At 38.4% G+C, this 27,433-nt stretch overlaps 1 protein-coding gene and 1 pseudogene across 1 annotated transcript in view; both read left to right on the top strand.

Annotated features, from left to right (window-relative positions):
- ANO2 (anoctamin 2) overlaps positions 1 to 27,433 on the top strand; it is a 163,277-nt gene that overhangs the window by 30,633 nt on the left and 105,211 nt on the right. The window contains exons 4-10 of the mRNA XM_086885154.1: positions 1,190 to 1,288; positions 5,876 to 6,027; positions 7,180 to 7,234; positions 7,754 to 7,802; positions 10,807 to 10,862; positions 11,107 to 11,148; positions 13,986 to 14,050. Of these exons, the coding sequence (XP_086741280.1) occupies positions 1,190 to 1,288; positions 5,876 to 6,027; positions 7,180 to 7,234; positions 7,754 to 7,802; positions 10,807 to 10,862; positions 11,107 to 11,148; positions 13,986 to 14,050 (518 nt within the window). The remainder of the gene's footprint in view (positions 1 to 1,189; positions 1,289 to 5,875; positions 6,028 to 7,179; positions 7,235 to 7,753; positions 7,803 to 10,806; positions 10,863 to 11,106; positions 11,149 to 13,985; positions 14,051 to 27,433) is intronic.
- Positions 4,718 to 4,836, top strand: LOC111923417 (5S ribosomal RNA; annotated as a pseudogene).

Below are 27,433 nucleotides of genomic sequence, written 5' to 3' on the forward strand. Positions count from 1 at the left end.
ACACCTCCAGGGATAGGGATTCAGCACCTCCCTGGGCAGCCCCTTCCAATGCCTGACCACAATTTCAGTGAAGAAATTCCTCCTGAAAGTCTTCTTGTGTCCACTTCCATGTCCTTCCCTAAAGGATATGGTCTGACAGTCTGTCTTCAGGAGGATGACAGCAGAGGAGAGTTTTCAGGAGGACTTTGAAATCTGAGAAGGCAGGAGTTGTTTGGATTTTTGTCAAGAAAATTCCCTCAAAGAGGAGATGCAGTATGGGAGATAGTGTGAGAGCTGGTCATTGCCTTGATTTCTCTGATATTCCCTTTCTAATCTTCCTATCAACTTTTCTTCCCTACATTTCCACAATAAGCATTTATCCCTGTCATCTACTGCTACAATTTATTTGTGTGCCTTGAGGAAAACACTGTCTGGACCTTCTTTCATTTAATTTTTGTGTTTTTCTCAGGGGTGCTGCGTTCTGCTCTCAGGGTGCCTTTCTAGGTACCTCTTTCAGGTAGCACCGATGTGCTTCAGGACACCTTTTGCACAGCTTGCAAAAAACTGGCTGTGCCAAAGGTCTTTTGGGCATTTTATGCTTCTGACAAGCATAACCAACCTTTTACATACACATGAGGCTCATATCTCTATTAAGAAGTTAAATTTTTATGTTTTCTTTAGGTTTGCTACTCCAGCTGCAGATATTTAGGGCAACAATGTTGGGCCTGATTCCCTGTGAGGAACCATTAATCTGATGAAGCATCTGGAAAATAGTTGGGCAAAACTGAAAATGAGAGCTTAAGCAAAACCCACCCAGATCATGAGTATTGCTTTTGATCTTGTTGGTTCAGATGGACACAAAAGCCCACTAAAGAAATCAGATCCATTCTAAAGTATCAATATACAAAAAAAGCTGTATCTTGGGGGTTTCTCATTCACATAATTCCAAAATCTAGACCTGTAGTTTTCTGTCATCCTGCTGCACACACAGCTACACTGCAGGGAGTAGATTAATGGGTTTTAGAGCATAAAAGATTCAGCTTTTAAGGAAAATGTCACTTTGCAGCCCAGCTGTAGCACAAGTTGGTTATTCCCTGTGATTATTGCCTACTGTTGGACAATTTAATTGGAGTTGACAACTTGAGATATTATCACTACATTTTTTTCAAGAATATTTAAATACATTGTTTTCCCTTTTTTTATGTTTCAGAGCAAGAGCCAAGGACTGAGTTTTGTCCGTATACATGCACCTTGGCAAGTCCTCAGTCGAGAAGCAGAACTTCTAAAGATAAAAATGCCCACTAAAAAGGTAAATATCTCCCACTTTCTATCAACAAGTTTTATGATTGAAGGAGCAGGGATCAGAATAATCATGAAATGTATAGAAGCCCGTGGAGTTACTTTGTTTGAAAAATCAGAGAAAATGAACTGTCAGGCTTATTTTTCACATTTCCAAGTCTTTTAAGATGATTTACTGTTCAGAGCTATATTTATGATGGGCTTTCCAAAGGGGTTTTTAAAGGCCACAGAGGCAGCTGGCTGATGGACTGCCTTCAGGAGGGTGATGACAGAGGTGAGTGTTAAAGAGGGCTTTGAAAGCTGAGAAGGCAGGAGCTGTCTGGATTTTTGTCAAGAAGACTTGTCAAGAACCGGGGTAGTATGGAAGATAGTATGAAAGTGGTCACTGTCCTAAGATTCTCCAAAGAGAGAGAGGCTCTCCCCAGAAAATCTGCTTTGGTGGTATCAGTGACTCAGTGAATTCAGACTTGCCTGTTTTCACTAAAACTTCAGCTCACTCTCTTTTCCGTCTGTCTCCAGTAGAGTTGCTGGCAAACCTTGTAAATTCGGAGTAGCAAATCCCCCAATCTGTGTTCCTGAAATTATTTAGTCCATTGGTTAACAACTCCACTGGAGTCAGGGAAACTGCCTTGTGCTTTTAGTTAGTGATACTCATCAACTGTACTAAAGAACACTTACTTATTTCTTTGCATTGTCATTATAAATAAAGGAAAAAAAAGTTTTTGTTTTCTCCCACTGTGTTGTTTGATCTTTGTTTGTTTGACCTTTTTCATCTTGTTTTCACCCATTAAAAACTTCATTGTGGTTCATGTTTCATGTTGTTACAACCTCTCATTATCAGAAGACTGGCCAAATAAATCTTTTGTACTCTTAATGTGTTTGCATTCCAAGGGGAAAAAAAAACAAAAGAAAAGGATATCTTCAATCAATCTTTGAAAATGAGTAGGTTTCCGACAGCTACAGTACCCCTAAAAACTTTCTACATATTCAACTCCTCCCTTTGAATTCTTCCAAAATTAATTCCTTTTTAGTGCCTGCTTATTTCTCCCTCCTTCTGCCCTCATGGGAATTTTCCTCTCCAAGTTTTTTGCAGATGCACCAAAGTAAATTTTACACTATTTCAATTGGTGGATATTGTCATCATTTTGGCCTGGGTTAAGGTCTGTCCAGGAGCTGATAATCTCTGATGGCACCCTCCTCATTCACAACATTTCTGTATCCCCTTCTCTCCTTTGACTGGGACAAAAAATCCTCTGTTATCCTCAAAAATAAAAAAATACACTGGTATCTCTAGCTGTAGAAATGGCAGCACTGCGAGAAACAAGCTTGACAGGGAAGCTCTATTCATGTCCTAGGGTTTGGGTGTTTTTTTGAAATTAACAACAGTCAAAAGAGGAATTTCCTTTGAAGGAAAAAAAAATCCACTTTGAAAAAACTGAAATCTTGTATTTTGGGGATTTGGCAAAATAAAATAAAAAAAATCAGCCAGTAACCACTAAAAGGAAAGTTCTGGTTTTGTTCAAAGATACAAGATATTGCTCTCAAGGCACACTAGGTATTTTCTGTGATGCTATTTTTATTTATTCAAAGATCTTATTAAACCATTAAAATAAAAAAAAAGGGCATTTTCAGGGAAAAGTATTTATCCACCTCTAAACACAAACTGGTTACAAATATTTTTTTCCAAATGTTCAGTTTTAAATCATCTTTCAGAATGTAAAAAATGCTAGGAAAAGGTACTCTCTGAGCCCTTTTAACTATATATAAACTTCTGGATATGATAATAGAGCTTTTTTGGTGAGTGAGGCTGTGCCAGGCTCAAACATGAGTACAGGAAACAAACAGGAACAACTGTGAGGGTTGCTTTGTGGCCTGAGTTTTGACGTCTCTGGCTTTAGTGAGTCTTGGGGGAATGGATCCTGTGACTGGAGTGCTGGGATAGGAAAATAAAGGCTTCTCAGGAGGGGGATAGGCAGAGATGGAGAAGTGAAGGAGTTATCCTGTATGGAAAGGAAAAGCTGCAGTTAAGGGATTATAAGGTTGACAGCTTCTGGATGAGGGTTACGGGGATGGAAAACAAGGCAGATGTCACTGGGTGTTGTATAGGACTGAGGAATTATTCTGTAGGCAACCAGGAGAAATTTCTTTTTCTTATGGTTGATGTCCACTTCCCAAACATTAATTGGGAATACAGCACTGCTGTGACAAGGAAGTCTGAGAAATTCCTGACGAGTGTTTAACATAATACTTCGCCACAAAATGAGCCAGCTAGGAAAGATGCCCTCCCGGACTGAGTACTTGTGGGAGGATATGTGGGGCACATGGTCGTAGAAGGCTGCCTTAGCTACAGCAACCTCAAAATGGTTGAGTTTAAAATATTCAGTCTAAAGAGAAAAAAAAGGTCAGCAGACTTGTTGCTCTGCATTTCAAGAGAGTAAACTTAATATCACTCAGGGAGCTACTTAGCACTGGTCCCTGGGAATCTGTTTTTGAGTGCTCCATGAGTGCTTGGTTGAACAGGGAATTCCTCATGGAGATTGAGAAGAAGAAGAAATTTTCCATCTCTAGCAACAAAGCCAGGCCTCACAGGAAGTTTACAATGCTGTGGTTCACATGTCCAAGGAGAAAATACAAAAAGCCAAAACTCATCTAGAGTTGAAACTGGCCAGTGTTGTGCCACACAACTAAAGGATTTTTTAAGTATGTTAATAACAAGAGAAGGTGTGATGAAAACATTGGACCAATACTTGTTGGAAATAGTCACCTGACCAACAGGGATGATGGAAAAATGGAGGCCTTCAATGCTTTTTTTGCCTCAGTCTTTAATATTAATAATCTTGCACTACCTGGTCCTGAGGCAGAGGACTCCAGCTGTGGGAACAGTTTGTGGCTTTCCGTTTGAGGCCACTGAATTTTTAAGGGACCATCAGTATCCACTGGATGTTCAGAAGTCCATGGGGCCTTGTGAATTGATCCCAGAGTACTGCAAGAATTAGCAGGATCCTTTTCAATCTACTTCCAAAGGACTTGGTACTCATTTACTGGGAGCCACTTGGTATTATTACAATTTACAAGGGCAAAGAGCCAGGAAATGACATTGCTAATATTCCAACCTCAGGTCTTGGAATAATTATGGAGAAAGTCATACCATCTGCAAATGAAAGGCATTTGAAGGACGAAGCATTGCTCAGGCACAGACCATAAGGTTTCACAAAGGCAAAGTCCTGGCTAACTAATTGCATCTTTCTACTATAACATTCCCTGCCTAGTGGATGAGAGGAAGGCAGTAGATGTAACTTTTTTTTCCCTGGATTTTAGTAAAGTTTTTAATATTATCCCTCAGAACATCCTTCTGGACAGGTGATTTAACTGTAAAATGAATAGGTAACCCCGAGCGTGTGGGTCAGGGCGGGAACTCACTGCTGAGGGGATGAGTGGTGCCTATGGCCGTACCACCCTGAGAACACCTGAACCCGTCTGATCTCGGAAGCTAAGCAGGGTCAGACCTGGTTAGTACTTAGATGGGAAACTGCCTAGGAATACCGGGTGCTATAGGCTTCTCTTGCTGCGTGCCAGCGATGGGACGAGACGTCCCTTGTTTTGCCAGGGCAGCTGTGGCGAGGGGCAGGAGGGCCCGGGCAAGTGTGGCTTATGTGCCTTTTGTGCCTCCTGTGGCTTTTGTGCCTTTTATGCCTTATTTGGCGTCGTGTCAGCAGTAGGTTCCGGAGTGGCCGTGGCTGGCCCTGGTTCCTGTGCCGTGGCTGTGAGGGTGTAGTTGAGGGCGGGAAGGCGATGGTGTGCGCTTGAGAGCGCTGCTGAGGGGATGAGGGGCACCTACGGCCCTACCACCCTGAGAATGCCCGAACCCGTCTGATCTCGGAAGCTAGGCACGGTCAGGCTCAGTTAGTAGTTGGATGGGAGACCATCTGGGAATACCGGGTGCTGTGGACATCTTTTGCTGTGTTCCGGCGACGGGACGGGAGGTCCCTTGTTTTGCCTGCACAGCCTTGGCGAGGGGGTGGAGGGCGTGGGCACGTGTGGTTGTGTGCCTTGCTTCGTGTGGCTTTTGTGCCTGTGTGCCTTGTGTGGCCTTAAATCCGGCCAGAGGTTCCAGTGTTGTTGCCACGGCCAGTCCTGGTGCCCGTGTGGTGTGTCCAGGCAAAACAAGGGACCTCCCGTATGGTATGGCTGTGGGCGCCCCTCGCCCCCTCAGCAGCGCTCTCGAGTGCACAGCATCGCATTCCCGCCCTCACCTCCACCCTCACGGCCACTCCGGAACCTACCGCCGGACACGACGCCAAATAAGGCATAAAAGGCACAAAACCCTTGGGACCTCTGGATGAAGAAGTGGTTCTGGTCTTTATTTCTGTATTAACAATTCTGCACTGAGTTGTGTGTTTTTTTTTCTGGAAGCAGCTGTGAGGGACAAGAACTTTTTGAACTGCAACCCATATGGAATTCAGGTTATATGGGAATATGTCTTCAGAGAAGACACTTATTTTAATTACAGGTTTAAACATATGTGTACAGCAAATCCTTTCTTCATTTTAGTGTAATGTTGGAAGGGACATGCTGATGTACAGTTTTGTTTCCTCAGATGTATGAAATCACAGAAGAAAAGGGAATACTCAAAATGTTAAATGAAATTTGGTGCAAACTGACTGAACCTCTGCAACCCCAGGTGCCACGACAAGAAAATACCAAGATGAAAACCTTATCCTACCCATTTTCCAGAGAGAAAATATATTTGTGAGTACTTTAAAATTTGATGGACAATGAAGAAAGCTGGAACGTATTGTTTTAGTGCTGCAATTTCTTTTTCCCACATTTCAGTCAAAATTCAGAAATTTATCAATCATATCTGGAAATCCTGAGGAAACATCCAAAATTGTCAGATTTTCAGTGGATTAACAGAAATCTAAGTGGCAGAGACTTTCCTGCCAGTGTTCTACTTCTGCAGGCTAAGGCACTGGAAGCCGTGCATCAAATAAAATTTCCATATGTTTAGCTTGAAAAGTAGAAATCCTCCCACCAAATTCCTGATTATTTGGTTAAGGATATTACTGCCTGCTTTGAAAAAACCAAGAGCTACTAGAAATACAGTGGTATTTTTCATCTTGATAGATTTATTGTAGCAATTAAAACTCAGCTAATAATATACAGATAAGGAATTCTTGACACCTGCCCTTTCACTCAGAATAATATTTCTGGGTCCAGTTTGACATGAAACACTCTTTTTTCCTTCTGGGTGTCTCCTTGTATTTATGTCCAGTAAATAAAATTCAGTAATAAATACAGTGACCCACCATTTCATTTATTGCCCTCTGACAATTTTAATTAATTCTGAATATGAGTCAAATTGATGGAGGAGAATAAACTGGGAAGCTAATTTCACATATAATGATCTTGAGGTTTAAGGGAAGGCATAATTCCAGTGGAATGGTTATCTGAAATCAAGTGAAATGCTGAGTGTTTAGTGGCCAGGAAAAGAGTAATCAATATCTGCATCAGGCTGGTTGAAACTTAATAACATAACCTCAGCATGTTATAGTGTTGAGGGGATGTTATAAGAAAAATATTAAAAGGTCATCTTCTGTAAACAATAGTGAGGCTTTTCATGCCCAAAAGGCATTTTATATTAGCTAATAATTTTGCATTTTTATGCCCACCATCAGTGCAATCCTGGTTCTGAGTTCTGAGAGTTCTGAATGTCTGGGTCTTAAATAGCATGTTCTATTATGCTGTACTATGTCATCTATATTTCCTTTAAACATCTGTTTTTCTGATTAGCTGTGGCTTCTGAGCAACTTCTAAATTAGAATTCTAAATTCTTGTATGTTGTCTTACTTGTTGCTTCCATGCCTTAAAACAGAGTTGATTTTCTTTTTCTCAATGTTTTAGGTATAACATCAAAGACAAAGACACCTTTTTTGACAATGCAACCCGCAGCCGAATAGTAAGTTAATAAAAATAACAGATCCTTATCTTCTTGTACGGAGTGGGATTTGCTAGTGGGGTTTAGAATGGGATTTGCAGGGAGTGTTTTAGTTTCAAATTTGCTAATTTCATGAATTCATGCATTTGTGTTCTTGCAGAACACTATTTCTTGACATATATGCATGTAAGGAATTCCTTTTTGGAGCTGCACGGTGTTTCAGGAATGGGAAATGCTCTGCAGGGAGGTTACTGACTCCTCTTCATTGTTCAAAGCTCTTTTCAGCACTGTTCCAATCTTTATTTCCTTCCATATAGTCCTTATACTTCAAATACTTCTGTAAGGACTGACACAGCAGGATTTAGCCCACAATTGTTAGGGCAGATAATCCAATAATAAAATCTGCCAAATTATTTAAATATTTGTGCAAATGAACACTGCAGAAGCCACCTATTTTAGAACTTTGTTTTATTGCTAATTCCATGATTAAATTCATGCTAAAAGAGGATCTGTGTGTTATCCCACTGTTCTTTTTTGCAGGTGAGGGAAATTTTGAAGCGCACATCTACCAAGGCCAGAAACAGCATGGGTAAGGTGGAGGGAAGAGAATTAGAGGTGTTCTTTTGAAAGAAATTGTTTAGGTATCTCACAGAATATTGATTTTTCTAGCAGGACATGAAATATGCTGGCACATCTTCACAAAAGAAAAAAAAATAGAGATTGAACTAAATGATTTTTTTCTGAGGCATGAAATCAGAATTTCTAGTCTGTGGTTTGTATGGTAATGGGAGCTGGCTTTTCATTTCTACAGGTGCAGCATCTGGCACATAACTCACATTTTGTGAATTGTTATAAAATTAGATTTGATTACTGTATGATCTGCTTTGTAAAATACAGATGTCAACTGCAATATGTTTTATTATTTCTTGCAAAACCGTATTTTTCTTGCCATTTCATTTAAATAATTCACCTTTCCAGGTTATTTTTATTGCTTTGGCTTTAAAAATTACCTCCCTGAGCTGCCTAGTGAAATATATGACTTAAATATGACTGTTTTGAAGATACTTTTGGGATAATGCTGAAATATTTGGAACTTGAGGTTCAGAATTTATTTAATTTTCTTGAGGTTCAGAGTTTACAAAGGTGTACATATTCTCTTTTCTCTACTCTTTTCTCTCACCCATTGTGATATCATGGCACATATCTCCCCAGTGGAAAAGAAGTGCTCCCTGACATACTTTCTGTAAATCTTCCTGTAAGCTTGACCACCTATGGGCAGATCATGATGTCCAAGGGTAATATTTCAGTCAAATAATGTGCTGCAGCAAGATTATGCACAGTCCTGGTGTGATTTTGGGCAGGGAAGCTCCAATAAGACATGTTTTTGGTATAGGAAAATAGATTAATTTGGGTTTCCTTGAACAGGAGATATATTTTTTAAAAAAAAAACTACATGAAAAGCATAACAAAATGAAAGCCACACAAAATTATTTTTCTTTTTCAACCAAAACCACTAGTCTTTTCCTAGAACAAACTTTTAAATTTAAGACTGCCACACTGTTTCATATTAAAAAAGCTGAAAATATGGTTTTAAAAATGTGAGGCATTCTCGATTTCTAAAACACTGTTCGGCAGGTGCTGCTTTTTGAACTGTTTACTTGATGTTCTGTGTTTTGATCTACTCAAAAGTCTCCAGTGGGACAATAGATGTGAATGCTGCCTTATTTTTCTGGACTGCTGGGAACCCTCCTGGAGACTTTGGAATTTGCTGGGGAGACAGAAGCTCAAGGACAGAGTAGGAAGGGATAGAGCACTTTGCCAATGGATATACTTGCCTCTTACTTAAGGTTTTCCTTAATAACTTGTTCTGGATTATAGTGGAATAAAAGCCATCATTAGAGATCAAAGGACTAATAATATTTTTTCAGGAATTTTTTAACTCTAGTGTGAATGTCCAGCCTGATGTGCTTCAAACTCAGGTCAGCTCAAGAACTCATTTGACATGAAATAATTATTTTAACATTCCCATCCTTTTCATCTTTCTGGTCTGTAGCCAAAACAGGATTGTGCATCATGTTTGACCTAAATTCACTTATTTCTTTGGTGTTTTGAGTGCCTCCCCCAAAAGACCTCTGTTTCATATGCCACTAAGGCTTTCCCATCTCACTGGTCTTAAGGTTAAAACCACTCATCAGGAGAGGTTTAAAAGATTTTTTTACACAATTTTCTTTTTTTCTTTTTTTTTCTTTTTTTTTTTTTGTTAGAGTTCATTATTTTGCACAAGAGGCAGGATGTGCCTGTGATGTTGGAAGTGCTTATAGCAGTCTTTAGTTTTATAAACCTGTTTTATGAAAATAACAATACTTCAGACACATTTGCTTATGGATTTTTTTACATCTCTATAAGGCTGAATCTGATTCTGCTCCTATGACACTATACAAGGAAGGCTTGTTTTCTTCTAGCATAACTCTGAACCACTGTAAACTTCCAAATATTGAATGTTTTCAGGAGCAGGCTTGACACTATTCAAGCATAATTTCCTGATTCTATGAATGCATGTAGTTGCACTTGTCTTTGTATCAAGGGAGACATTTATTGTTACCTCATATCTAGCATCTCTGACCAGAAGGTTTTTCCCAAATATTTCATGACAATGTATAATTTGACTATGGAATGTTTTTCGTCACTAAAGACATGATAGCTGGTTACTTTTTTTTCTGAGCATTGAAAGCAGAGAGGCCTGGAATAAATTTATATATATAAAACTTGTATTTATATTTTTATATTAATCTAAATATATAAAACTAATTATTAGAAATATATTATATATATATATTTCTAATTATTTCTTTAATTTATCTAATTTTATATATATATATACACACACACACACCCCCATACAAAACTAATTATTAGAAATTACTCATCTTTGGTTGCCTTTTCATGGAACAATTAATTGTTTTCACCTCCAAAGACTGAAGATGGAATTGCTATAAGAGTTGCAGGTCTTGAGAGCAAGTAGTGCCCATATGTCTGTGTACAGGTGCTGCAGTCACTGCTGGGAATTCCCTTGCTAAACTAAACTGCCTGGAAGTGCCCAAGGCCAAGGGCACTGAGAAACCTGGTATAGTGGAAGGTGTCCCTGCCCATGGCAGGGGGACAGGAACTGGCTGACCTTTAAGATCCCTACCAACCCAAACCATTCTGTGATTTCATAACCACAAACTTCTGTGAAAGCTTTTTTTTTTGTGGGGGTTTTTAATTGTTGGCCAGAGGGGATCTGTGGTTCTGACCATTGTAAAGATTCAAAAAGGACTTCTGGATGCTTTGCTCCTCAGTCACGTGGCTATCAGGGTGAGAAAGTGGTCAGAAGAGTCCTTGCACTGTGCTGTTCCCTGAAGAAAAAGCGCTTTATGGAAATGAGTTTCTCTGAAAAATGTTTTCCAAAGCCAGAAACTCCTATGTTGCTCTATTCTCATTCTGAATATTGTCAGTTATACAGCTCTGTCCCCTCTGGAATGTCATGAAATCTTTAATAATGTTTTCTGTTCAGCTGTGCCTGTTGACCACCTGAATTTTTCTTCTTCTTTTAGGCATTGGCACGTTAATAGCAAACAATGTTTATGATGCAGCCTACCCACTTCATGATGTACGTATGCACTATTAAAAATCCAGTTCTCTGCTGGTGTCATTCAGGAGACATCCATTTGTAGACATTATTTGCTGTCTTTGACATTGAAAATCTGTTCTAAGTGTGATTCTAATATGAAAACTCTTATATAAATACATTTCAAGTTGTGATCTAAAAGTAAAATCAACAATGTAAGAACAAGCAACTAAACTTTTCTTGAGTTTTTTCTGCTTTTACATAAGCTATTATTTTTCTTCTGCAGGGTGACTATGTAGGCCAAAATGATGACATGAATGAAAGAAAGGTAAAATACACTGCAAAATTTATTTCATATTATATTTAATATAATAAATGATGTTCTACATCTCATTGTAAAGCATTAACTGTTACACGAACAAGTAGATGTTTTAACAAATGGGTGTTTTTTGAATTACATATTTTCCTCTATTTTGGCATATAAAAATGTTTTTTGCAAGACTTTTATATTGTCTTGTTATGAAGCATGCCACTTCATTTAATTTGAAATTTACATCTTGAAATGCTTCCAATTTCTCTCTGCATATATAGACAAGTTTTTCAACCTGTCAGGAAGCTGAAATTGTTAAATAACTCATACAATAATTTTATTTTCCTAACCAAATGGTCTTAGAGAGCAGTGGTTAATAAAATAAAACATACTTATAATTTGATTGTGCATTCAACTAAATTGCATGCCATTTCAAAAACTCTGCTTCCAGTTATTTTGTAAATAAAATTTCTAGCTATCAAAAGACATTAAAAAATAGATCAGTCCCCAAGAGAAACAGTGTGAATTCAAACTGTGTTTAATACATACGCTTACTTTTAGAAATGGCAAAAAAACATTTAATTACTAGTAAATAATATATTTATATCTATAGATTACTAATAAGTAACTATTAAGATTCTTTCCATATTGTTCTCTAGTGTTTGCTCATTTTATTTTCTTTGATATGCAAAGAATAGGATAGGAAATGCAGAGGGAAAATTGTAGGGAAAGAAAGGGGGAGAGGAAAGAATGAAGAAAAAGGAAATTTTTGGAAATCTTCAATATTTACTGTGCTATGAAGACTGAGTTCATACAAATGGAGGTTATACAAACAAATCTGATTTCTACAATGCCAAATTAATAAAATTTGGAAACACAATCTTTGTAGTTTTTGGTAAATAATGTTGCCATTCAGCCACTAGATGTCTTCATGTGCCGTATACAATTTAATTTAGTGTATGAACTTTGGTAAGCAAAACAAAGTTAGAAAACAAACTGTAGAAGAAGCTTTTTGTTTCTGTCTGTCACTTTGAACTTTTTGTTTGTGAAGGAATTGTCTGCTCTGGACTTGCAGAATTTTCTCTGAGAGGCAGCTCTATAGATTACTGACTTGGAAAGCAAAAATTTTAGGGAAAAAACTAAATGAACATTAGTCAATGGAGGAAGATTGGGTACTGTGAAATGCGGAGAAAGAGGGCCTAGAAGAATCAGTGTCTGGAAAAATATTCCCCCAATTAGTTGCATTTTGTGCTGCCCTCTTTTTATTCTGCCTATTAGGCTCAGTTATGAAGTGTTAAGTATTAAAAACATAAAAGGTTCTTTCCAGAAATACTTCATTGATTATTCACATATGTCCCTGCTGCCTAGGCCTTGGATCTTCTGCAGTACTCCTATGCATAACATCATCTGTTTTCTATCTGAATCTAATAGTCTCAGTGTTTAATTTCCTGAAGAACCCTGATCAGGTTTAAAAGAAAGGAAGGCATTTTTAAGCTTTTTTAAATTTCTTCTACCCCCTTCTATTTTGCCCACTTTAACTTATCTATATCTTTGAATTCAATTTTCTCTTGTAAAAACCCCAAAAATGAACTGAGTCCTTATGGGGTACTTAAGCCAACAGGGCAGCACAAGTAATTAAGGTTTATGTACCAGTTTATAACATAAAAGGTTAATCCTTATCAATCTTCTTCAGGATTTCCTTGGAGAAAATGCACAGTAACACAACACTTTTGTCCCATCTTATGAGAATTAGAAATCTGCAATGAAAACCTGAGACTGAGAGGGTTTCAGTTTTTTCCTAAGAATAAAGGAATTTCCCAGCTTCAGTGTGATTTCTACTCTTAAAAAAAAATCTTTTTAACAAAGGTATTGAGCAGCAGAATTATAATAACTCACCCTGAGTATAAACACTGCTTTAGTCTTTCAGCTTTTGGCCCACTGGCAACTTGTTACCCTTCATTGCTATCTCTATGTTTGACATTAAAAATCCATGACAGCTTTGTAACCCACCTGGGAAATCCACTGTTGTCATATACTAGAGCAGCATCCCTATAATTAGAAGCAGATTAGAGAATTCTTGTAAACTTACAGAAAGTACCTGTTCCTAAATGGAATGCTGTTTTGGACAGAACTTTCTTTTTGCTCTTCAAATGCCATTCTGTAGCTGTGTTCAAAGCAGCCTTTGGGAAGTTTTAAGAATGCAAGAGTTTTAATTTTCTTCTTTTGCATATTTGAGTGAATGTATTTATTAGTATGATTGTTTATGGAAATAAATACTAATTTGATACTAATAATACTAATCATATCAATACAGTCATACTAATATGACTAATATTTTGTAGGTAGTGCTAGGGGGTAATGGCAAGGGGTGATTCTGAATAGGCAAGAGCAAGTATTCATATGAAAATATCAGTATGGCAGCCAGGACAATCCTCTTATTGTGTCACATAAATCATGGAAGAGGGAATAAGCAAGACCATCTCAAATTCTTTGCCTGTTTCAGTTGAGTGTGTTGTGATCAATCTACCCCAGGTCCTGCAAGGTTTCCTTTCATCCCTGCTCCTATTGCAGCTAGATTCCTCCCAGTGCAAGAAGTTTCTGTAGAATCTGGTCCTTCCTTTGAGCTGTGAGCTGTGAGTGAATCTGCATGTCCAACAGCAGACATGGGTTTTTTGTGATGTCCCCAGCATGGGGACAAAAGTGGCTTTTCTATGGGCTCTATTGGGTTTAGCAACCCCAGGAGTGCAGGAAATATTTTTAAGTCTTAGAAGATGTTTGGGAAAACAGGAGGGATTACTTGTTTTAAGTTCGTTTTCAATTTCTTTTTTTTTTTTTTTTTTTTTTCCTTTCTTCAGTTGCTGTATCAGGAATGGGCAAGATATGGAGTGTTTTACAAGTTTCAGCCTATTGATCTCATAAGGTAATGTGGACTTGTATAAAACACTAAGGAACCTGGTTCTGAGGTGATGCAGATTAATTCATTTCCACTTCAGCAAATGAAATTTTGGATTGATCAGAACATTGAAAATAATGTTGTCACTGTGTTTTTTGTGGCTCTGATGATAATTTCCTGTAACAAATATACACTCAACAATTTTACCTGTGTTTTGTATAGTGCTTATTCCTGGAAGAACTTCATGCTTCAGTTTTGTTTTTTTTTTTAGGTATTGATTTGTTCAAAGGAGAGGAATTCCCGTTTACATTGGTGAATTTTTATTGGAGGGTATGGCCATAAACTCTGGCAAATAATCAGAAGCTGGTGTTCACATCATGAATCAGTGTGAAAGTATTTGACAGTTTTGAGATTGATTTGATTTTTTTACTCCTGGTTTTACAAGTTTTATTCATCTGAACACATCCATATGTGTTCCCAGTGGGGTTTTTTCTGTATATTTATAAATTTTTTCTTTACTAACATAGAAGATGTTGGCTTTAAAATAAGACAAAACAAACCAGTCATGATTTTTAAGGATTTCCCACAATAACTAAAAGAAAACCAAAACAAAACAATTGTTGTATTGTATTTTGTTTGTACTATAAATACTGAAGGAAGAAAAAAAATTGAATAAACTGCTGAGTAGGAATACTTTTATAAGATGTCTATCTAGGAAGACATGAATTAGGATATTAAGAAATAGAGATAACCTCAACAAATATCAGTTTTAAAATAATTTGTATATATAAGAAAGATGGCATTTGTTACCATTTGTCTTGTGAATAATCAAACTCCAACCATTTTGGAGCCCCTATGTGATTGCCAGCAAAAGCTGCTGTTGGTAATATGGATAGTCAATAAGCTTTGTAAAAAATTTTTTTATATTGTGAGCAAAAGCTGAAATACTGCATGTAGTTTTTCAAAGAGTTAAGCACTAACTTTTAATGTGAGAGGAGCTGCTCCTTATTGGGAGCAAGATGTTGCAAACTGGCAAGTGGAAGTGAGACCATCAAACCCTACTGAGGTTCTGCAAGCTTTGAAATTTCCTCTTTTTATGCTTAAAAGGTTTTGTGCAAGATTTATTTACCTTTTGTATGGCAGTTACTCTGGGCCAAGCTCCTGTATGGAACAGGTAAACTCAGAATGAGATTACAAAACCTGCTGTGCTGTTAGTAAGTATTACAAGTGTTAAACTAAACTATGACTGGCTAGAGGAATTCTCAAGTTCTAGCAGACCTGACAGTTCAGCTGAGTTAAAAATAGAGGTACATCTGCTTACACTTCATCTTCATTTGTATTTTGCTGTCTCCATTATAATGTTTCACTGTGCTGATATGATTTCATAGAAATCCTGTGGTTTAAACTTCTGTGAGAAACAAAAAGAAGACCAGACATGTGCAATTGATTGTCTGTTCTCAGAGATGACTTTTCTTGCTTTTATCTTCCATATTTTGCTTGACAGCAAGTTTGACTGTTACCACTAAACTAAATGTGGTTTTTATTTCCTGGGTAGTGTTAGAACTTCAGTGTAGATGTACCTGGAGAATGGCCACCCCTCTCTTTCTGCCAGTGAAGTGGGTTTCTTCACTTTTGTGCCATGGGGGTATCTGAGCTCAGCCTTGATGTGGGTACTTATTCCCTTGGCAGACATCAGTCACACTTTGTGCTTTTTGGTAATTTATTGTGACCTTCCTTTCTTAGATTGCTTAGATTATACTCAACTTTTTTTTTTTCTGTTTCTTTTACTTGTGCAACTTCAGTTTAAATTCAGGCTTTGATGGACAGACAAAGCAGCATTTATCTTTCTTTTTACTTGAAGCCTGTCCTGCCTGCTGTTTTCAAATACATTAACTCTGTTGAAGTACACTGCTAATTTTTAAATACAGCTTGCAACATTTATTTAACTATTACTGTTTCACTCTTATTCAGTAGGAATGCAAACTGAAAGTCATTCTTTAGCTCAAGTATCTATGCTGGAAGATTAGATGTGGCACTGTAGAATTGTAGGTTATCCCTGGTTTCTCAGCACCTTCCCTTCTGACCACACAATTGTGGCCAGTCCCCAAGTGATTGCACACCAAAGACAGGAACCACATATTTACTATGCTCACTCTTAGTACAGACTGGAGATTCTCTTCTAACATCTGTAATCCTCAGGGAATTTAACTGCATAGTCAGTCTTGGAAAATTTTTAAGTTCTTAATAACAAAAGGAAATAAAGGACCATTATAATATTCACCAACAATTCCATTCACTCCTGTCTCTTAATCTATAAAAATATCTTTCTCTGGCTTTGTGGACCACTTTGGGCTATAAGAAAAGCAAATTTTTTTTGTAAAAGATATACAGCTGCGAGTAAGGGAGGTTTCACCAAATAAGAACACAGTGTGTGTTACATATTTCTATTCTACAGCAGAACAATTTCAGTTAAAGACTATAAAGAAATACGTAGTGCGGGCTGTGCAAGTAATACAGTGTGAATTGAAGTTTGATTTGTAAGATGTTACAACACCTCATCTCTCAGTGCACATCCAGATATAAAACTGCATTGTTTGAAACACAGTCTGCCTAATGCAGTGCCTTATTGTCAGAAGCACATGAATGTCCAAATATGAATTTCATTTTTTTTGGTTTCCTTTTAACATGAAGAGGATTATAAGCAGTTATTTATGAAAATGTGAATTATTTGCTACCAGATACCTCAGGCTAAAAGTGCTGAAAATGATGAATGAAAAGTACTGTACCTCAGTCATCTCAGGAAGGCCTGAGTGATGTATTAAGAAGTGAAAAATGAAAGCTGCAGTTTCAGAATGAGCAGAGCTCTGGAGATCTGTGTGTTGTAACACACCTTTTCTGTCATCCTAATTTAAGTATTGGTTTCAACTAGGGAGGAGTTTCTCTTTTGTGACTTTTTTGTAAGAATGCACTTATCAACAGTAGTTCCTCTCAATCCTTGCACTGTAATACAAAAAATGCTATAAAAACATCTTTGGCTTAGTGATTTTCTTCTGTTTTTTGGTGATTTTTCTCAGATGAAGATGAGTTCAAACTCAGTTTTTAGCAAGTTCTGCGGTGATGCTACTGTTGACCCAGAGACAGGGAGGATGCTCCCTAGGAGTTCCATGACCTTGCATAAAGAAAGGAGATTGCATATTTTTACATGCTATTGGATATTAATAAAAGTTTTAATAACATGATTTTCGAATTAATAGGTTGTCCTTTGACCTCTTCTGTGCTCATAGCAGAGCTGGCTTGAAAGCCAGATCAAATTGCACAAGCATTTTGAAGTCTCTTGGGGTGGAGATCATGCAGCTTCACTTCTTCCAACACTGCACCACTTCCAAAAATTTTTCCCCTTCTTTGGACCAAATATTCCTTGATCTTATTTACAGTCCTCGTTTTTTGTCTTTTAGCAGTACCTCTGATAACTTAAAGCAAGCCAAGAAAATACACACAAGTGTAAGAAGTGCAGTAGAAATTTATAATAGATTTTATTTCTGGTTGTAATGAAACATTTATCACTTAGGAGCTCTAAATGACAGATGAAGGGAGTAATCTAAGGTTATGATGTCACAAAGAGGTGTTTTTACTTCTGAGACAAAACCTTAATTCACGGAAAACTGGCATGTTTTCTTCTTAATGGGCATCTTGAAGCACCTGGAAAGCCAAGTAGGAACTGAAATTCCAGGAGAGGACCATCCTTGTTGAGAGGAGGTCACCTTTTTATCTCTTGATCTATTAATATAAGATTACCTCACCCTAGGAAATCAAGCAGTTGGCTCATTTCTAATTGTGGTGGAGCTTATTTTATTTTCATTGCTTCTATAAGGCCCCAGCTCATTTTCTAATGGTTTTTCATATTTTAATTTCTATTTCCCATTTCTAGAACTTCACCAAATTTCTTAGTAGCTAACAGGCTACATTATCTATAACATAATTACTCTCAAAGCTCCAAATGCCTCTTGCTGTGAAGCCTGAAACTGAGAAGACAAGTAAAGGTTGAGACTATGTATACAATATATGTATACAAAAACTTTTTGCAGGAGCAGGTAGGAAAGTTTGTTAGCTAAAATATTATTTATAATGTATAGAACATAAATCAAAACTTGGGAGTTTCTGTTAGTCAAACTGTCTAGCTAATATATTCCCTCTTTCCTATCTTTGACTATGTTTTCCTTTGGTATGGAAAATTGTTTCATCTCAGTGTGTAATGAATTCTGGCCTTTCATTGTGGTGTACCCATGCTGAACCTGCTCTTGACTGAGCATCCCCAGTCCCCCCTTTTCCTGCCATGAATGCTGTGTTTCTAGTGCTCAGTGTAAGCGGTCAGGCACCCAAACTGTCAGTACTGATTTGCCTTTTCACCTTTTGTTCCTTTCATCAATCTTCACCAAAAAAACCCCAAACCTGGATGTATCTGCTTACCCTACTTTGGGTAGTTTTAAAAGAGAGATAAAATAAGAAAAGGTGAGTTCTGCTAAAATGTTTGTTTTATTGTCTTTAGAGATAAGCGATTCTTCCTTCGCAAAAATGTGGTTAAGATCAATTCGTGGTACAGCTTGCACCACCAGAGCCCTACTATCCTGCCTAATGCCTGAACATATGACCTCTTTGTTCACCACCACAATTTGTATTCACGTCTTCATCTCTTCTTTACAGCAAAGACTGTCTAGAATTCTTAGGACTTGAAAATAAAGTCTGTGATGCCCAATACCAGAGGAAATGTTGTCCAGTCACTGCTCATTCTAACTTAGGGGTTATTGATTCTCAAAGTGGAGATTCTCTTGTATGCTTTGCTTCCCTGTCCTGCTCTGTTATTGTTGCGAATGATTCTCACCAAATATCCCATCATTTTTTATTTTTTTTTTTCTTTTGTGGAATGGCAGGAACACCCCTGTAAGCATCTGGTTATCACACAGGGATTGAACAATTCCCTCTGATGCACTGTGTGCCTGCAATTCTTCCCTGACTGTCTTTAGCAGGCAAATCTTCAACTTTTACAGAGATGCTGAGGCTGTCTGCAAGGAATTCTGTGTCAGGAAAAAGAGGAAACTGCTTTAAGCCTGGGAAAGTGCAGTAATTGAGCCAACACAGCACTAAGTAGAAAAATGCCCATGAGCTCTACCAGTATCTTTGGCACTTGTCCATCCAACTTCTTTCCAAAGCTCTGCCAAACACACATCTGAGGCAATAATCTGAGCATATCTTCTGCTGTAACCCTATTACACTTTGAGGCTAGTATATTTTTATAATTCCAAGAATCTGCACTGTGAAGCTTTCATTCCCAACATGTGATAATGTCCATGTTGCAGTTCATCATCATTAAAGCTAGAGGTGCAGGGGGAAATGCTGTGCCAGCATCCACTCATCCTTGATGTCCTTCCTGCCAGCTTTTACAGCAGAGAGCTTCCTGGAGGGGACAAGAAGCAGGGGGGACTCTGGAGAAAAGTCTGAGCTAGTGAAAAATGAACATTTTCCCCATCATTGTATCTCTTTTCCCTTTCCATGATCTCATTACCCCCCACAACCCAAGTTTATTTACGAGTGGCCTTTATTATCATGCCATGCATCGATGAAAATGGTCTGCCTTTTAGGAGTTTGATGCTGGGGCAGCACTTTTCAGCTAAGTTGTAGGGAGTTTTCCGTCCCCTCATTGGCACTTCTCATCACAGGCCTTACCCAAGTGCTCCAGCCATTGTTTCCTGCAAAGCAGAGGCGTTTTGCATATGGTGCATAAATCACCAAGGAATTTGTGTTGAATTATTCTTCTGGATGCAGGCCTGTGACTGGAGTAAGATGATTTACTTACAGCTCTGCATTTCACAGACTTTGCCAGTCCTGGAGGAAGTGTTTCTCTCTGTCTCTTTTGGCAAGGGCTTGGCCTTATTTATTGTTGCTTGTATGAGAGATGGAATTTTAAACCAGTAGACTTGAATTGTAGTGGTGAGGAAAAACAGATCCCTGCTTTCTGATAAACATAATTCCCAGGCTTCAGATCACTGTCTGAGCACTAGGATCCTCATTACCACCCAGATTCCTCCCTCCTGCAGTGGGATTTTCAAAAGCTAGATGCAGCAGAAGATGTGCATGTCTACATCAAGACTTCTACAAAGTCAAGTCTCTTGACTTGATGACTGAGGCTGCTGAACAACATTAATTCCTGGGGTCTCCCCCTTGGACTGTGGAGTTTTGTAGGCAGCTAGAATTCAGTTTTCTTTGTGTTGAGAACTGTCTTAAGCTAAGTCCAAAAGTGCCTGAATGATTGCCTAAATTTTACAGTTAGAAACTTGTATTTTTGAATGGTTGTGACTGACAGGTGCCATGCAAAAGGGATCTTTGGAGGTGATATCAGTATATTTTGATAGGAAATGGAAGTTTGTTTTTTCAAACTGGTGGGAAAAAAGGACAGAGGCGAGAGGCCATATCTGGAAACAGAAGTCATGCACATTTAAATATTAACCTGCATGTGCATATTAGTAGGCATCTAGAGGTGTGTGTGGCTGGGAACTGCAGGGAGTGGAAAACAGCTGCTGCATTTGGGTCACTACAGGTCTGCTTATCTTGTAGAACTGCTCTTAATGTTTGAATTTTTGTAGAAGATTCTGGCTGTGGTTTGCTGGGCTGAGAGAAAGTTCTTTTCTGTCTCCTGAGTGCTGACTACGGGTCAAAACCAACCCATTTCTGGTTTAAAGGTATTCCCCCACACTAAGATGTTTCGTATAAGGATCTTCTCTGTCCATAAATTATACTGAGACAGGACACGGCTTTGTCTGATTCAGTAGCTTGTCTCTAACGCTGCACAAAAACAGGATCACGAGGGAACAGATCAAGAACTGGGCACCACGTAAAAATTATGCCTAGAAAACACAAGTTTAAGGAAAGCTTTCAATATGGCAACTCTATGAACTTCCACAGTCAGTTCAGAGAACAGAAAAATTAAGACTTTTATGCCATATTGAGCAGTGGATAAGAGAAGGATGGAGCCAAGCTCTTAGCTGTGTCTTGTGACAAGAGGTGATGGCGACAAATCAGAGTGAGGTAGATTAGCCGGTAGTTTCATAGGTCCTTCTTCTTGACCTTCTTAAAAATGGGGGTGACATTTATTTTCCTCTAGCTTTTGGGTATTTCTCCCAGTTGCTGCCATCAATCAAAGACTATCAAGAGCTGCCTTGCAATGACATCTGCCAGCTCCCTCAGCCCTCATAGGTGCACCCCATCAGGGCCAATTTGCTTCAGTATTCCCTGACCCAACCCCCTTCCACCAAGGTGACTAAAAGATAATTTTTTATACTTGTTTTTAATTGGAAATGATACATCTGTTTATTAGCCACCAGATGGTGTCTATCTCACAGTAGTAACACTGTGCAAGCGCTAACAAGGATGTACTTACTAAAATAAATACATGAAATTAATTCAGGCTCTGCAGTAAGGGTTAGCAATATTAACTTTAAAAGCAAGAAAGCTCTCATGAAATATTAGTTATTATAAATGAAAAATGGTTAGGAAAAGATGCCAGTATTTGAGGTTCAAACTCTTGTTAAATTAGATGAATAAAATCATGCAGATTATCTTGTGGAAACTGGAGATTAGGGAAGTGATGAGATGTCAATGACCTCACATTTGTTCAAGTACAAAACGGCAGAAAAGCAAGTTGTAATAGGTATTAAAAAATAGGAAGACAAAGACTAAGTAACCTCCTTTCCTAAAAGAAAGTCCAAAAGAAAGGCTGATTCATATTAAATACATTACTCCTTGCTTGTACTTGTTTATTATAGAGAAAATATTATTTGTATAACTGAATGAATTGCTTTGTACACAGAGTGTCACTAGGTGCCCTGAGTTGTTTATAAAATTAAACTTCCTTCTTCACATGGAAGCTCTGAGTGACTTCTATTAGCTTTGAATCAGCCTCACGTAGGCATGGATTTTTAATTTTCCAGGTTGGGAAAGTTACTGAAATTTTTTTAAAATTCTAAATAAAGAGAGAATAACTTAAATAATGGTGAGGAGAGGAAGAGTGTCTATGGGTTGTTTTAAGCATGAATTCTTGGATGTGACAGGCAAAACACTATGTTGCTTCTGCTGAAAATGCCTTCCCTGAACAAGGTGTGCTGTAGCTTCTGCAGGCTCAGGGACATTTAGAACTTTTTTACACTAAACACATGACAGGAAGCATCAACAGAATAATGTAAACAGGCACTTAATCCTTTCAAACCTGTTCTGAAGTTTTGCATTGTCCCAGAACAGAAAGGAGAATGCAATTACAGTGCTTCTGACTACCCAGCATTGTGTTTGCTTATCCATTTGGCAGTTGTCAGCCTTAATTTCTGTCTCAGTCACATTACATGTCTACTTATTATGCTTCTATTGTTCTTTCTCTTACAGTCAGTAAACAACGGCTTTTTTTCCGTTTATAATCCATCACCACAAGCCATGCGCTTTCAGCTGTGTTCTGACAATTTCTTGGAATGGAAGCATAAGGTTTGGGAATCTGAAGCTCTGAGAGTAGCTTGTCCTAGTTCTATTTCTTTGCAGGATAAGGTTTATCCTTTTGCTATTTTAAATTGCATTTAATACACAAATCCTGACTATTATTATTATTTATTATTAGTATCTATTATTATGAATAATTGATATATTGATATAACTATTATATTTCCCCTGGGTTTTTTAATTCACTAGAACTTGAGAACTTAAATATCCTCTTCCTCCACACACATCAACTTCTCCCTGTTACTCTGCTGAAGAGTAGTGTTTCCTAAGAGCCAAAAAAATCTAGTTAAAAACATAATTCTACCTCTAAATAAAATTTGCAATTTCTGTTCTTCATGGAGTTGCAATATTTTGACAGTGGTTTTTTTTTTCTCCTATAAGGAATCACAATTAAAATTCCACAGTGCCTTGAAAGATAAATATATCTGTAATTTAGATAAGTTTGACTCCAAACTCAAGTACCATTAGAGGACACAGCAAATATTTGTTAGGTAACGTTTTCAAACAGGAATTTTAATGAAAAGTGCTTGATGAAATGGGTTTGGTGGCACATTTCTTCATTCTGCTTTCAGGGGAAAAGGGTCAAGTTCTAAACTCTAGTCAAAAACACGCTTTTAATCACTCTCTACTGGACATTGATTTTTATGCCCAGTATAGGGGAAAAAAATTGCTTTTACTTTGGACAAAGTCTCCTTTCTTTGTTTTCTGTATGCAGAACTAGCTGGCCTTTCTAAAGGATATTTTCTGTTGTACCTCAAAATCAGATGCATTGCAGTTTGTCTGAGGTTCTGTAGTTGTTATTTTTTCCCCCTCTTAAAATTTTAATAAAAAAATGTTCTTCAGTCACTTGGTATGATGTTCCAAGGAGGATTGTCTTCTGCCAGGATCTTTTCTTAGCTTCCATATTGCTCCATTTGGTACACTCTCTGTGTATCCGGATTTAGCACTGATATGTTCCTTCCTGAGACTGCCTGGATGGAATATGTGCTGTCAGGCACAACCATGGTGGAAATCTCCAAGATCTCTGGATGCACAGCAGCCTCAGTGCTGCTGCTGAGCAGTAATTCTACCCAGGTGTCACAGATGGTTGTAATAAATGCTTGAATCTGGCCCTGAGAAAATTTTCAAGTGAAGAAAGAATGGCAAATCCAGAAAAGTTTGGATATAGGCAGCTCTACCTGGAGGGAAATCTTGGGGTGTTCTGCAGTGTTCCTGATCATCTTGTAGTGACTGTGGCTTTCCCTATACTCCAGCAGTCTTTCTGAAAGAAGTCTGCAGTTTTGAGAGGGAAACTTCCAATGGTAGGAACTATTATCTCAGAACCAAAAGAAATATCTGTGTTCTGAACTTACCGTGTGCTAGAAATTGTGTCTCACTTTCTAAGGATAGTCACAGTTCTACCTGCAGCATAATGGTAGATTTTCTTCAGGTTGCAAAAGCCCTGGAAGAATAAGCAGTGATCCTGGGGACTACTGCTGGGGGTCAGAGAGGGAATGTGCACCTGGATAGGGAAAGAAAATTTCAAAGTATCCTTGGCATTAAAGGTGTTCTGACATGAAACTAAACTGCTTGTCCTTCTCCCCAGCAGCAGAAACACCAGAATTTCACCCCCAAACTGTGCAAATAAGTTTATTTTGAAGGCATTAGTAATACGTGTGACTGGGTTGACCATTAGCACAGGGGAAACCTACCCAAGAGGCAGCTGTAAATCAGTCTCGTTTTGCATAGAAACTGCTGCGTCTAAACGACTCCTCCACCAAAGGGGTGGTGGAATGAAATGGAAACATGAAGTGGCAGCTGGCTTAGAGTGGGGTATGGAAATTAAAAAACTGAAGAGTTCTGTGCAGATTCTCCAGTTAGGTGACTCAGTGTCCATGGCGCTTTTTCCTCGCTTTTTTAGCTTTGTTCCTGAACATCTCCAGCGTTCTTTCCAGCGCGTGTCACGCACCATACGCTTTATTCACATTCCAGGTACCCACACTTGTTTTCACAGAGTCAAAACTGAAGGGTTTTTTTCCTTCTCTCTTTCTCCCCCCTTCCCCAAACCTTAGTCTATTTATAAATTGCACAACTTGGCACGGGAGCACTGTGACCAACGTGCAAGCAGAGGGTTTAATAATCAGTTATTCTTTTTGATGTTGGTTTTGCAACCAGACAGACCAAAGTGCACTGCAGATGTCTGGTTTAAGTGTTATGCGGGTGAAGCAGAGGGAACCAAGTCAACACTTCTGCTATGGCCTTCTCAACATTTTAATTCTGGGAGGGAATACACTTTCTACAGGTGGTTGTTGTTGCTGTTGGGAGTTTTTTAATGCTGTGTCTGATAATCTGCTGGAAAAGCAGCTCTTGTTCAGCTTGTTCAGGGGTTATGGGTAATTTGACCAAATCTTTCTTTAAAGGCATGATTCTTGTTTGTGAGAAGTCAGTACTTTGTAGGTGGCCATTTAAGCAGCCTTTATAAAATCTTCTAAAATAAAAGGCACAAAATTTCACCTTAAGATTTATCAACACACGGAAAAAAAGCCTTGGGTACTGCTCCTGATGGAAGCAGTACACTTTCTTTATCAAAGCCATTTGCCCTTTAGTTTGGGAATAACCCCTGCCTCCATGGAATACATGTATATACAGGGGTATTTCCCTAATGCAGAAATAAAGCTCACAAAATGCCAGGGGCACATATTTTTTTGTGACATTCTGCAATATCCATGTGCACACTTTGGAAAGGATTAGTCTTTAGCTTTGCCTGGATGTATGTGAGGTAGATGTGAATTAGCTACTGAGGTAGGGCAAGACTCTGGTCTCAAGTCTTGTCTTTTGCCATGCCAGCATAAATCATGGATAATTCTTGTAGGATAACAAAGTCAGACTCATTTTATCCCAGTGTAGATGAGAAAACATGCCAAGTTCTTGGTGTAAATATATAAATATGTAAAAAACCTTCATCTTGACTTACATCTTCCTCTGCCCTTGAAGCACACATTTTTTCCCTCTGTTCATTCACTACTGAATCCAGCAGCTGCAGTAGATGTTGGTACAGGGGATCACAGGTGTTTGCAGAGCCTTGACGCCTATTCAGAGGAACCAGAGAAGAGTTCTTGGGATGTGTCAAAGAAAGGAGATGTCTATGTCCTGTGTTCTTCTGACTTGATAAACTCATATCTAAATTGTTCATTATGTTTCCAAGCTCTGTCATTGCTTCTTCTTAGATTATTTCACTTTCTGGTACATTGGTGGACTGAGCTTGGGCACAGAATCCAAATTATTTTCCTTTTGCAAAACAGTTAAGCCACAAAACACAGTGCAGTTTTCTTCTTGGCAACTGCTTTTTTTCCATACTGCCAGGACATTGTTGATCTCGCTTTCTTTTGGCATGGATACAAGTAGCAACCCTTCGCTTTATAGGTTACAGATCACCTTTATCACTGGAAGACTTAAAAATTTGAGGGGAAGCCTCTTGAGCCATAGCCCTGACCAGCTACTCTTCAGTGCTGCTGGCATTTGAACTCTTTCTCTGCTTATTCGTAGCCCTTTGTCAAAAGAACAGAGTTTTGAACAGCTGAGATTGTGGACAATTTTTTGTGCCTGCTCTGACCTATTTGAAACACTTTACTAGCTGTGCCCATTGCCCATCTCTACAGGCTAGGAAGCAGTAAGAAGACATAATCAGAATAATCTTCCTCTGGTCCTCCTTTTCCTGGTCTAGCATCAAATTTATGGTTGTCACTCCCCAGTCAGAAGGAAACTTGACAGCAAAGGGAGTTTCCCTCTATCCTGTGCTCTTCCAACACCATTGCTGCTGTTTGTTGACTCACATAGGAGGCTTGAAGATAAGCTATAGGCCTTCTGGTTAGTTCTATATTTCAAACAAGTATTTCTTCTCTCACTTCATATTTAAAAAAGTGTATTAAAACATGTATTAAACTATATTAACAACCTAGTATATTAACAAACAGGTATATTAAAAATATGTATTTATTTACAAATGTAAAAATAAAGTAAAACCGCTTCTTATAATTGCCTCCAAAATTGGAGGCATGTGCCAGGTCAGAGGGCAGTCCCACAGTATAAAGCTTGGATTTGCAACACAAGTATTTATAGTTATCATTTCATAAAATATGCTGTATCATATAATGCCATATTTCCTTGTATTCCCTGCAAATCCATTGTCCCAAGGTGCTTCAAATCTTAAGTTATTACCATTCAAGCCACACTGTGATTTCACTTGTGCTGTTTGATACTTCACACAGTTTGTGGCATAGAGTACCTTGCAGCATCAGGTGTAGGGGCTGTACTCTTTTCCTAGAAGGTTCCTGAAGTTTCTCAGCTTCTGTATGGCATCCCCTCCTATTGAAGATAAGGTTGTCTGTGTATCACCTCAAAATGCTTTTGTTTTGCTTTGCCCTTTAGTATTGCACGTATCCTTTCTAAAGCACAATCAAGTTTGGTTAGACATGAGAAAACAGAGGCACTCATGGAAGGCAAAACTGAAATAGGCAGGATTGCAATGACAGTTTTCCATGGGAGAGCCTGGAAGTGCAGAGTTAGGTACAGCTGTGATGGCATGAGAACAACAGCAGGATCTGTAGTACTAAAAATTCCTCACTGTTGCTTTCCTTATCCATTTCATCTGAGCTGGAAGTGACTGTAGAGGCTGGTCTTGTCTCTTGGCTTTCTGCCTTGGTTGCACTCCTGTCCTGCCTCTCCCGTGGCACGAGCAGTCTGGACCTTAGACCCAGCTTCTGGAGTAGAAAATTTCAGTTTGGGCCTCCAAAAATCTCATTTAAGCATTTTAAGTAGAAATGATTTAAATTTGGGGTGCTAAGCCTGGATAAAATTTTTCCAAGGTAAGTGGGATTAGAATAAATCTCAAACTGG

This window comes from Cyanistes caeruleus, chromosome 4, assembly GCF_971803275.1.
Source record: "Cyanistes caeruleus chromosome 4, bCyaCae1.hap1.1, whole genome shotgun sequence".
Classification (NCBI taxonomy): domain Eukaryota; kingdom Metazoa; phylum Chordata; class Aves; order Passeriformes; family Paridae; genus Cyanistes; species Cyanistes caeruleus.